The sequence below is a fragment of the Mobula hypostoma genome, chromosome 9, assembly GCF_963921235.1.
Source record: "Mobula hypostoma chromosome 9, sMobHyp1.1, whole genome shotgun sequence".
Lineage (NCBI taxonomy): Eukaryota > Metazoa > Chordata > Chondrichthyes > Myliobatiformes > Myliobatidae > Mobula > Mobula hypostoma.
The window spans coordinates 86,833,639-86,846,968 of record NC_086105.1 but is presented as its reverse complement, the minus strand read 5'-3'; the positions used below and the strand labels follow the sequence as shown (position 1 = coordinate 86,846,968).

The window sequence follows — 13,330 nt, the reverse complement described above, 5'->3', positions numbered from 1 at the left end:
ATGGTAGTTTGCCTCCCTAGTGCCAGGGTCCAGGATATTTCTGATCGTGTCCAAGATATCCTGAAGTGGGAGGGTGAGGAGCCAGAGGTCGTGGTACATATAGGTACCAATGACATAGGTAGGAAAAGGGATGAGGTCCTGAAAGGAGAATATAGGGAGCTAGGAAGGGAGTTGAGAAAAAGGACCGCAAAGGTAGTAATCTCGGGATTACTGCCTGTGCCACGCGACAGTGAGAGTAGGAATGCGATGAGGTGGAGGATAAATGTGTGGCTGAGGGATTGGAGCAGGGGGCAGGGATTCAAGTTTTTGGATCATTGGGACCTCTTTTGGCGCAGGCGTGACCTGTACAAAAAGGACGGGTTACACTTGAATCCTAGGGGGACCAATATCCTGGTAGGGAGATTAGCGGGGGCTACTGAGGTGACTTTAAACTAGAATGGTTGGGGGGTGGGAATCAAATTAAAGAGGCTAGGCGTGAGGAGGTTAGTTCACAACAGAGGGATGGGAACCAGTGCAGAGAGACAGAGGGGTGTAAAGTGAGCGTAGAAGCAAAAAGTACAAAGGAGAAAAGTAAAAGTGGCAGGCCGACAAATCCAGGGCAAGCATTAAAAAGGGCCACTTTTCAACATAATTGTATAAGGGCTAAGAGAGTTGTAAAAGAGCGCCTGAAGGCTTTATGTGTCAATGCAAGGAGCATTCGTAATAAGGTGGATGAATTGAAAGAGCAGATTGTTATTAATGATTATGATATAGTTGGGATCACAGAGACATGGCTCCAGGGTGACCAGGGATGGGAGCTCAACGTTCAGGGATATTCAATATTCAGGAGGGATAGACATGAAGGAAGGGGAGGTGGGGTGGCGTTGCTGGTTAAAGAAGAGATTAATGCAATAGAAAGGAAGGACATAAGCCGGGAAGATGTGGAATCGATATGGGTAGAGCTGCGTAACACTAAGGGGCAGAAGACGCTGATGGGAGTTGTGTACAGGCCACCTAACAGTAGTAGTGAGGTCAGAGATGGTATTAAACAGGAAATTAGAAATGTGTGCAATAAAGGAACAGCAGTTATAATGGGTGACTTCAATCTACACGTAGACTGGGTGAACCAAATTGGTAAAGGTGCTGAGGAAGAGGATTTCTTGGAATGTATGCGGGATGGTTTTTTGAACCAACATGTCGAGGAACCAACTAGAGAGCGGGCTATTCTGGACTGGGTTTTGAGCAATGAGGAAGGGTTAATTAGCGATCTTGTCGTGAGAGGCCCCTTGGGTAAGAGTGACCATAATATGGTGGAATTCTTCATTAAGATGGAGAGTGACATAGTTAATTCAGAAACAAAGGTTCTGAACTTAAAGAGGGGTAACTTTGAAGGTATGAGACGTGAATTAGCTAAGATAGACTGGCAAATGACACTTAAAGGATTGACGGTGGATATGCAATGGCAAGCATTTGAAGGTTGCATGGATGAACTACAACAATTGTTCATCCCAGTTTGGCAAAAGAATAAATCAAGGAAGGTAGTGCACCCGTGGCTGACAAGAGAAATTAGGGATAGTATCAATTCCAAAGAAGAAGCATACAAATTAGCCAGAGAAAGTGGCTCACCTGAGGACTGGGAGAAATTCAGAGTTCAGCAGAGGAGGACAAAGGGCTTAATTAGGAAGGGGAAAAAAGATTATGAGAGAAAACTGGCGGGGAACATAAAAACGGACTGTAAAAGCTTTTATAGATATGTAAAAAGGAAAAGACTGGTAAAGACAAATGTAGGTCCCCTGCAGACAGAAACAGGTGAATTGATTATGGGGAGCAAGGACATGGCAGACCAATTGAATAATTACTTTGGTTCTGTCTTCACTAAGGAGGACATAAATAATCTTCCAGAAATAGTAAGGGACAGGGGGTCCAGTGAGATGGAGGAACTGAGTGAAATACATGTTAGTAGGGAAGTGGTGTTAGGTAAATTGAAGGGATTGAAGGCAGATAAATCCCCAGGGCCAGATGGTCTGCATCCTAGAGTGCTTAAGGAAGTAGCCCAAGAAATAGTGGATGCATTAGTGATAATTTTTCAAAACTCTTTAGATTCTGGACTAGTTCCTGAGGATTGGAGGGTGGCTAATGTAACCCCACTTTTTAAAAAAGGAGGGAGAGAGAAACCGGGGAATTATAGACCGGTTAGCCTAACGTCGGTGGTGGGGAAACTGCTGGAGTCAGTTATCAAAGATGTGATAACAGCACATTTGGAAAGCAGTGAAATGATCGGACAAAGTCAGCATGGATTTGTGAAAGGAAAATCATGTCTGACGAATCTCATAGAATTTTTTGAGGATGTAACTAGTGAGTGGATCGGGGAGAACCAGTGGATGTGGTATATTTGGATTTTCAAAAGGCTTTTGACAAGGTCCCACACAGGAGATTAGTGTGCAAACTTAAAGCACACGGTATTGGGGGTAAGGTATTGGTGTGGGTGGAGAATTGGTTAGCAGACAGGAAGCAAAGAGTGGGAATAAACGGGACCTTTTCAGAATGGCAGGCGGTGACTAGTGGGGTACCGCAAGGCTCAGTGCTGGGACCCCAGTTGTTTACATTATATATTAATGACTTGGATGAGGGAATTAAATGCAGCATCTCCAAGTTTGCGGATGACACGAAGCTGGGTGGCAGTGTTAGCAGTGAGGAGGATGCTAAGAGGATGCAGGGTGACTTGGATAGGTTGGGTGAGTGGGCAAACTCATGGCAGATGCAATTTAATGTGGATAAATGTGAAGTTATCCACTTTGGTGGCAAAAATAGGAAAACAGATTATTATCTGAATGGTGGCCGATTAGGAAAAGGGGAGGTGCAACGAGACCTGGGTGTCATTATACACCAGTCATTGAAAGTGGGCTTGCAGGTACAGCAGGCGGTGAAAAAGGCGAATGGTATGCTGGCATTTATAGCGAGAGGATTCGAGTACAGGAGCAGGGAGGTACTACTGCAGTTGTACAAGGCCTTGGTGAGACCACACCTGGAGTATTGTGTGCAGTTTTGGTCCCCTAATCTGAGGAAAGACATCTTTGCCATAGAGGGAGTACAAAGAAGGTTCACCAGATTGATTCCTGGGATGGCAGGACTTTCATATGAAGAAAGACTGGATGAACTGGGCTTGTACTCGTTGGAATTTAGAAGATTGAGGGGGGATCTGATTGAAACGTATAAGATCCTAAAGGGATTGGACAGGCTAGATGCAGGAAGATTGTTCCCGATGTTGGGGAAGTCCAGAACGAGGGGCCACAGTTTGAGGATAGAGGGGAAGCCTTTTAGGACCGAGATTAGGAAAAACTTCTTCACACAGAGACTGGTGAATCTGTGGAATTCTCTGCCACAGGAAACTGTTGAGGCCAGTTCATTGGCTATGTTTAAGAGGGAGTTAGATATGGCCCTTGTGGCTACAGGGGTCAGGGGGTATGGAGGGAAGGCTGGGGCGGGGTTCTGAGTTGGATGATCAGCCATGATCATAATAAATGGCGGTGCAGGCTCGAAGGGCCGAATGGCCTACTCCTGCACCTATTTTCTATGTTTCTATGTGCTGGGTGCGTCCTGGCTACCGCTGCATTCTCCGCGGCAATATATCGGTCACTGGGGTGCCATCTTGTCATCTGTTTCCATCAGGGCAGGCAGGTCATCTTCCTCTATGTCTGCCTGCCTCGATGTCGAAGGTCGAGGTTCGTCATTGCTGTAGCTGATGTGGAAGGCTTGAACAACGACAGTATGTTTGACTGCTTAGCCTCGCGCATTTTTCTATCATACAGTTCTTTGTAAGCACTCAAACCATCTTGCAAATATGCCCTAAACCGACATACCCTTTCGAAATTAAAGTCGTGCTTTTCTGCAATAATTGCAGCAAAAATCTCATGCAGTTGCTTCACATTCAGTTACTGGACGACTTCACTTTTGGTCTGTTTTCTACTGCATTCGGTTTTGATTGTTATCCTTTCCTCTTCCAATTGCATCAGCTCTTCATCTATCGGTTCTTGGTCATGGGATGCCAAAACCTCTTCAATATCATCTGCGTCAGCTTCCACAAGCCAAACTCACGTTGTCCTTACTTCGTTCACCACGATCGAAATGCTTAATTATGTCTAGTTTTACACTAAGTGTAACACCCTTACGAGCTCTTTTAGGATTTTCCAATACTGTAGAACTCATCTTGCTAACGGCTGCTCACAGGCACGTGTTTAAGCAATGTCGGCGAGAATGCAGTTCCGGGGGAGGAGCTTGGCTGCTCGGGGCGCACGCTGCCTTTATTCGTAACAGTGAAAACGCCTTCTGTTAGCGAAAATAGGTAACTAATGTAGGTCTTTCGTAACAGCGAGGTTTCGTAAAGTGAACGTTCGAAAAGCAGGGACACCTGTAACAGGATACTCTTCACTGTCTACAGCTGAATATTCAATACTATTATTTCCTCAGCTCATCACTACACAGCCCTAGGTGACACCCTGTGCAACTGGATGTTTGATTTTGTCACTGACAAATCCCAGTCAGTACAGATTGGCAGCGGCATCTCTTCCACACTCACCATTAACATAGGAACACTGCAGGGCTGTGTGCTGACCTCCTCCTTTACTCACTTTATATTTATGAAAGTGCAGCTAAGTATAGCTGCCATGCCAGTTTTAAGGTTGTCATTGGTCGAATAAAAGGCAGTGATGAATTTGGAGATTAAAAATCTGTTTGCATGGTGTCAAAACAACAACCTCTCACTCAACAAACCAAAGAACTGATTATTGACTATAGGAGGAAGAAGATGGAGGTCCATAAGCCAGTTCTCATTCGGGGATTGGAAGTAGCTTTAAATTCCTGCATTGTCATATCAGAGACCAACACATAGGTGTCATCATAAAGAAGACAGCAGTGCTTGTACTTTCTTAGAATTTTGTAGACATTCGGCATGTCATCTAAAACTTCGACAAACTTCTTGATGTAGAGAGTATCCTAGGTGGTTGCATCTCAACTTTGTATGGAAACACCAATACTCAGGAATGGAAAAAATTACAGAAAGTGGTGGATACAGCCCAGTTCATTGCAGGTAAAGTCCTCTCACCATTGAGTATATTTACATGGAGCGCTCCCGTTACAAAAACAGCGTCCATCATCAAAGACCCCTACCATCCAGGCCATGCTCTCTTCTCACTACTACTATTGGACAGGAGATACAAAGCCTTGGGTCCTACACCAGCAGGTTCAGGAACTGTTATTACCCTGCAACCATCAGGCTCCTGAACTGGCATGAGTAACTTTATTCATCACTACAACTGACTTTATAACCTACAGATTCACCTTTAAGGACTCTGTCTAACTCGTGTTCTCAATATCATTTTTATTTGCACATTGCTTGTCAATCTTTGTAAGTTTACGTATAGCTATTCATAAAATCGTGTAAATGCCTGTAAGAAAATGAATCTTTTAGTGGTATATGGCAACAAATATGTCCTCTGATAAATAACTTTACTGTGAGCTTTGAACTTTACTTTCACAGCTGAAATTGATTCTTAATCTTCAATATTTACCTGCATTAAAATAGTGACTCTAAATAATTGAAGCAACACATACAAAGTGCTGGAGGAGCTCAGCAGGTCAGACAGCAGTTATGAACTGTAATGCACAGATAACGTTTTGGCCTGAGAATCTTCGTTAGTATTAATTAGTAATAATTGAAGGATCTTGGCCTGAAACATTGACTATGTATCCATCCCTCCATAGATGCTGCCTGACTTGTTGAGTTCCTCCAGCATTTGTGTGAGTTGTTTCAGATTTCCAGTATCTGCAGTCTCTCATGTCTCTCACTATAAATAACTGCATGGGAGGTGAAAAACATGGACATGTTCTGAGGTGAAATATACTGGATGTACAAGATTTTTTTTTACAATCCTTAAGCCTATGTAAGGAATGCCACTCTCATGGTGTGAATGTGGGAAAGAACTGGGCGGATGTGAGAATACCCAGCTGAGGGTTTCTGTGTGGGTCCCAGATGTCAGTATAATAAGAGTCCTTGTGACATATTTACTTTCCTGTTATTATTAAGCTTGTTTACCCAGATGTTCCAAAAAATATCTGTTTCCTGACTTGACAACGTCCTTGCATTTGCTTAAAATATTGCAATCGGGACAGCAGAAAATTATATCCGCCACTTCTGTTATAAACTCAAGATGTTTACAACTACAATGAAACCTGTAGCCATTGAAATCATTTGCCTTTGTAACTGGAATAATTCAGTGATTGCCTTCACTAGGCCAGTTTTCTAAGGATTTTGCCAAACTTAATCTGTTATATTTGACCACCAACTGAATTAAAAAAGCTCAAGAAAAATTTTGATTTTATGAGATTTGCTGGGAGGCAGCAAGAGTTTCTGAGTTCAAACAACCATCAGATTTGTAAATGCCTTGAATTTAATAGCAGCATCTCATTTGAAATTTTCCCTTTGCTTCCTGTTAAAGGTTTGCCTGTTTGATTAGCATGCTGCCTCAGAAAGCAGATGATGCAAGGTTGTGGCCAGGATTCATAGAAGACAGACCCCAGTAATGGGGGATGATCAAAATATGGGAAACATTTTGGAAAATGTGTCATTGCATCAAAAAATTTGCTTGATGAACACTTCCTCTGAATTTGAAGCTGGGCTGGAAAAACATATTTCTTTTCAGTTTGAAATTTCGTGCATCGTGTGATAACTGGTCACCAGATAATAAATTCAAGTAGACCTCAACATTTGAGAAAGTTTCATTTAAGTATTTTAAAAGTGACCCACATTTTCAAAATGGTTTCATGGATGCCCAAAACTCCATGGTTACAGCGTCTCAGAAGATCGATCATAGATCAAACATATTGATATAATCTCGAACAAAGCACGCCAGCAGCTCTACTTCATTCACTTGAAGAGGTCTGGTATGTCACCAAAGACTTGTAAATTTCTGCAAATGTATGGTAGACAGCTTCTTCCTCTCTGCCATCAGATTTTCATGTTGTCCATAAATACTCCCTTGTTACTTTGCAGTATTTATATTTGTAATTCATAATAATTTTGTTGTGCATTGTACTGTGGACACAAAACAACAAATTTCAGTGAGAACGAATCTGACTTTGGGGCACAAATCAGCTTTGGTGCTAGCTGATTCTATCCGATGGAGCCATGTCATCATGAGTTAAAAATGAAAGGTGAAACATTTACTGGGAATCTGCGTGGGAACAACTTCACTCAGAGGATAGTGGAAGTGTGGAACAAGAGGAAATGGTGACTGTGGGTTCAATTTCACCATTTATTTAAGATGAGTTTAGATAAGTTACATGGACAAGAGGGATATGAACGGTTATGGTTCAGGTGCAGGTCAATGGGAGTAAGCAGAAAATAGTTTAGCATGGACTAGATGGGCCAAAGGACCTGTTTCTGTGCTGTAGTGCTCTGTGACTCTATGGAGTACAATGTCGTCCCTCTGAGTTTTAACTTTTGTCATATTTGAGCGCACTCAAGTCCAATATTGAACTTTGAAGTTGGGGAAATGGCAACTTCAGGCTATGACAGATTTCTAGACCCATATGTTTGTGTCTGTATTGCATTCAGTATTGTTTATTTGAAAATTTATGTAACATTGAATCTTAATGTTACTACCCCCAATCTCATGCACACCAGAGTAGCCTTGATAAATTTGGTCAGACTAGTGCTGGCAGAAAGATATACAGCTGAGAAAGATGCAGTCATGGTTCCTGCACTCATATGATGAAAATATATCCAGAAGAATGTGTGATAACATTCATTCGTTACAAAGAGGCAACCAGGATCAACTGAACCTTGCAATACTGGCTGTCAAGGAGCAACAGGCCATTTCCAATAGCTGAACATCAATCAGATAACAGATGGCCTCCAACTGATGGTAGAGGGAGTGAGAGTAACAGAAGGTTTTGAATATACATTTTAAGTTTCAGACCATCCTATTGACTTCCATGTTTTATAAATGGCTGGACCTCACATTATTTGTACTGAGGGTTCAAAATTTTGGGATGTATGGTACTAAACACAATCATAAAAATAGCAAAGTGTGTTCAGATAATGAGATGCCACCTGCGCATAGTGTCTGTATTCAAGACAAAGCAAGAATAGGTCAGCACAGACAGACTAGTTGTACAATTATACGTGTGGGGGTTACAATACAACCACAGCATTCAGCCCATTAAGTCTATTTGATCAAGAGTGATTTATTTTCCCTCTCAACCCATTCTCCTCCCTTTTCACTGTAAGCTTTGACACTCTTACTAAACAGGAACCTATCAATCTCCACTTTAAATATACATAATGACTTGGTCTCCACAGTCATCTGCGGTAATGAATTTCCCAGATTTACCACCCTCTGGCTAAAGCAATTCCTCCTCATCCCTGTTCTAAAATGTTAGTTACGTGAGCAATGGCTTTATATCAGCACTAGGAATTACAGGATATAGAGAATGTGAAGCTGATTTCAACACCTTTTATCTATTTATTGTAACACCCTGGTTAAGATTTTTACTGCTCTGCTCTAGGTATTTCATTTTAGCAGTTCTGTGAGAGCAGTCAGTTCTGCTTTTAGCATGTGATGGACACTGATGTGAGTCAGGATCTTTTGGGTGAAAACTATAAGACAGGAGGGAAGGTGGCTGAGGATGCTGTCCCTATTGCACAAGGTGCTTTGTGCAGGTGAATTGCTTCAAGGGGAAGGACCAATACTCCTGTAGCAGAGCCCATTTGTTTGAAATGGATTTTGAGAGACCTTCAGTGGTGTGTGCTTTCATGCAGATTGACTTCAAGATGAGCTCCAACGTATACACATATGGACTGGGTTAACTATAATGGGCCCTATTTATTTTTTTATTTTCTTTTTCTTACTAACTGCTCGATAAAGCTGAAATTTGTAAATACACTTTCCTTATAATTCTGTGCAGTGGATGATCTGTTATTCCTCACCGACAGGTAATTGCAAGTGGGCAGCATTGAAACAGTAAACACGAGGAATTCTGCAGATGCTGGAAATTCAAGCAACACACATCAAAGTTCCTGATGAAGGGTCTCGGCCTGAAACGTTGACTGTACCTCTTCCTAGAGATGCTGCCTGGCTTGCTACGTTCACCAGCAACTTTGATGTGTGTAGCATTTATACAGTATTCGCTCGGATTGGGGTGCGAATGGTGGAAGCATCCTGGCTCCCCCGGTCTAGTGGGACCCATGTTATATGGACCCTAGACATACACAGTTCAAGAAAGGTGGTCTTCTCACCGCTGAGTCCATTGGCTTGTTAGTGAGGAGCTAACCAGCCATGTTTCTCGAGACGCCCAGTAAAAATACAGAAAATATCCCAATGCATGTGACCAGATAAACATTGACACCGATCTAGAGAAGTTGATATGATCAATGTTTAAAAATTGATTATACAGAGTGTTGAAAGATGCGAGGCACAAAAGTTTGAAGGGATAAGTTTGTGGTTGAGATTTTTTAAACTGAATTGTCGATGGATAAGCGACTAATGAGAGTAATGTACACGTGTTGGATAGACAAAACATCAGACAGCAGAGTTTTAGTTGGATTTTACTTGGGGGTGTTGGAGGCAGGTGAATGGTGGGGGGAGAAGAATAGCCCACTAAAGACAAGAATGGTGGACCAATTCACAGTAAGATAATAAACATGCAAGCATTAATTTTTAGGAAAAGGATTAATTCCAGATGAATATCAAATCTTTCACAACGTGGAAGATATATAAATATATATTAAATATATGAGTGCCTTTGATTTGTCTAAGATTTGAAGTAGACAATTGACTTGGCTGTATAAAATGATAAAAATGACAACTATTTGCCAACAATTGAAATATAGTTTTAATGTGGTTTGTTTTTAAGTAAAACCATAAAAATACTCAGAAAAATATGCTCAGTATTCTTTTTGCTTTAAACAGCCCACCACTCTTCCGCAAGGTACCATCAATATGAATCTCTCTACTGATGTTACTGATGGAGAGAGTAAGACATCTCAGAAGAACTCTGTGTGTATCATAACACCAGAAAAACAGTACTTCATTCGTGCAGAAAGCAAAGAGACCATCAATGGGTGAGTGTTGTTTCTGGTATTCCATGTTCAGATATGATGTGTTGTTTGTAATTGTGACTGAAGGTTTCAGCCTTTGTGTGCTGCTTGGATTTCCAGCATCTGCAGATTTTCTCTTGTTTGATCTCCGAATGAGCTAGTTGGCAGATAGATCTTTGATTCCATTTTCAAGTTCAAGTTTATGGTAATCTTGACTGTACATGTATGCAAACAAACAAAATAATGTTCCTCCAGACCATGGTGCACCCACAAAACATAACACACATAGAACGCAAATTAAAATATTGCCATAAATAAGTTAATAAAATATAATTCAAATTGTATGCAGCACAGTAAACAGCTTGCTGACAAGACTCGGTAGTGGCAGGGCATTCATTAGTCTCACAGCCTGGGGGAAGAAGCTGTTACCCAGCCGAACAGTCCTAGTCCTGATACATTTGTACCTCCTTCCTGACGGTAGTGTGTTAAAGAGATTGTGGCATGGGTTGTGGGGATCCTCAACCATGTTTTGAGCCTTTCATCTGCAATGCTCCTAGCAAATGCCACAAATAAAGGGCAGGGAGACCTTGGTGATCCTTTTAGTGCTTTTAACTGTCCTCTGGAGGGTCTTGTGGTCCAATGCCTTACAGCCTCTGCACCACACAATGATATAGCCAGACAGGACACTCTCGATGGTGCTCCTATAGAAAGTTGTTAGAATGTGGGTGGGGAGTCTTGTGCATCTCAGACTCCTTAAAGTGTAGATGCTGCTGTGCCATCTTGACTAATGAGGTGCTGTTGTAGGTACAGGTTAAATCGTCTGTTATGTACACTCCAAGGAACTTTGTGCCCTTCAGTCTCTCCACGACGTGCATTGGAGAGTGGCTGATCTATACTTTACTGAAGTTCACAATCATCTTGTTCACATTGAGTCTCAGGTTGTTGTTCTCATTTGATAAAGCTCTGAACCTCCTTTCTGTATGTTAGCTGATCACTTTTGCTGATGAGGCCAACCACTGTAGTACTATCAGCTAACTTGATGATACACTTTGAGCTGAATCTGACAGTGCAGTCATGCTTAAAACAGTAGTCACCTGCTACTTTGTGTCATCTTACTCGTGGATCACTATAGGCTTTGAACAATATTTGTGGGAAGGTCCCTTTCCTGCAAGTTTTGAGATGGTTGAACCAATATCACCTTCCTTTGCAGACAAAGTTTAACTTGAACCAGAGCTCAGAATCTGAATCAGGTTTATAATCAACGGCATGTGTCGTGAAATTTGTTAACTTAGCAGCAGCAGTTCAATTCAATACATAATATAGAAGGAAAAAACCAAAATAAAATAATAATAATAATAAATAAATAAATCAGTTACGGTATACGTATATTGAATAGATTAAAAAATCATGCAAAAAATGGGAATGATATATATTAAAAAAGTGAGGTAGTGTCCAAGGGTTCAACGTCCAATTAGGAATCGGATGGCAGAGGGGAAGAAGCTGTTTCTGAATCGCTGAGTGTGTGGCTTCAGGCTTCTGTATCTCCTACCTGATGGTAAGTGAGAAAAGGGCATGCCCTGGGTGCTGGAGGTCTTTAATAATGGATGCTGCCTTTCTGAGACATTGCTCCCCGAAGATGTTCTGGGTACTTTGTAGGCTAGTGCCCGAGATGAAGCTGACTAAATTTGCAACCCTCTGCAGCTTCTTTCGGTCCCGTGCAGTAGGCACCCCCCATACCAGACAGTGATGCAGCCTAACAGAATGCTGTCCACGGTACATCTATAGAAGTTTTTGAATGTGTTTGTTGACATACCAAGTCTTTTCCTAATGAAGTATAATCGCTGTCTTGCCTTCTTTATACCTGCATGTTAGGACCAGGTTTGATCCTCAGAGATCTTGACACCCAGGAACTTGAAACTGCTCACTCTCTCCACTTCTGATCTCTCTATGAGGATTGGTACATGTTCCTTCGTTTTACCCTTCCAGAAGGCCACAGTCAGCTCTTTCGTCTTACTGATGTTGAGTGCCATGTTGTTGCTGTGACACCACTCCATTAGCTGGCATATCTCACTCCTGTACGCCCTCTCGTCATCATCTGAGATTCTACCAACATTAGCTGTATCATCAGCAAATTTATAGATGGTATTTGAAATATGCCTAACCACACAGTCATGGGTATATGGAGAGTAGAGCAGTGTGCTAAGCACACACCCAAGGTGCACCAGTGTTGATCATCAGCAAGGAGGATATGTTATCACCAATCCACAGATTGTGGTCTTCCAGTTAAGAAGGGATCCAATTGCAGAGGGGGGTACAGAGGCCCAGGTTCTGCAACTTCTCAATCAGGATTGTGGGAATGATGGTATTAAATGCTGAGCTATAGTCGATGAACAGCATCTTGACATAGGTGTTTGTGTTGTCCAGGTGGTCTAAAGCTGTGTGAAGAGCCACTGAGATTGCATCTGCCGTTGACCTATTGTGGTGATTGGCAAATTGTAATGGGTCCAGGTTCTTGCTGAGGCAGTTCAGTCTAGTCATAACCAACCTCTCAAAGCATTTCATCACTATAGATGTGAGTGCTACCAGGCGATAGTCATTAAGGCAGCTGATATTATTCTTCTTTGGCACTGGTATAATTGTTGCCTTTTTGAAGCAAGTGGGAACCTCTGCCCGTAGCAGTGAGAGGTTGATAATATCCCTGGATACTCCCTCCAGTTGGTTGGCACAGGTTTTCAGAGACTTACCAAGTATTCCATCAGGACCTTTTGCCTTGCGAGGGTTCACTTTCTTTAAAGACAGCCTAACACCGGCCTCTGAGACAGAGATCATAGGGTCATGAGGTGCAGCAGGGATCTTCACAGCTGTGGTTATATTGTCCCTTTCAAAGTGGGCATAGAAGGCGTTGTTTTCATCTGGTAGTGAAGCATCACTGCCATTCATGCTATTGGGTTTTGCTTTGTAGGAAATAATGTCTTGCAAACCCTGCCAGAGTTGTTGTACATCCACTGTCACCTCTACCCTCATTCAAAATTGTCTCTTCGCCCTTGAAATAGCCCTCCACAAATCATACCTGGTTAAAGCCTGGGTTGTCAGACTTTAATGCCACAGTTCTAGCCTTCTGCAGACGATGTACCTCCTGGTTCATTCACGGCTTTTGGTTTGGGAATGTACAGTAAGTCTTTGTAGGCACACACTCATCCACACAGGTTTTAATGAAGTCGGTAACAACTGCAGCATACTCATCCAGGTTCGAAG

General features: G+C 42.2%; 1 protein-coding gene across 7 annotated transcripts in view; it reads left to right on the top strand.

The window, feature by feature from the left end:
* The window catches only part of LOC134351833 (myosin phosphatase Rho-interacting protein-like), a 313,354-nt gene that overhangs the window by 101,989 nt on the left and 198,035 nt on the right, over nucleotides 1-13,330 (top strand). For all 7 annotated transcript variants that reach the window (XM_063058603.1, XM_063058608.1, XM_063058602.1 and 4 more), the window contains one exon: nucleotides 9,948-10,099. In XM_063058603.1, the coding sequence (XP_062914673.1) occupies nucleotides 9,948-10,099 (152 nt within the window). The remainder of the gene's footprint in view (nucleotides 1-9,947; nucleotides 10,100-13,330) is intronic.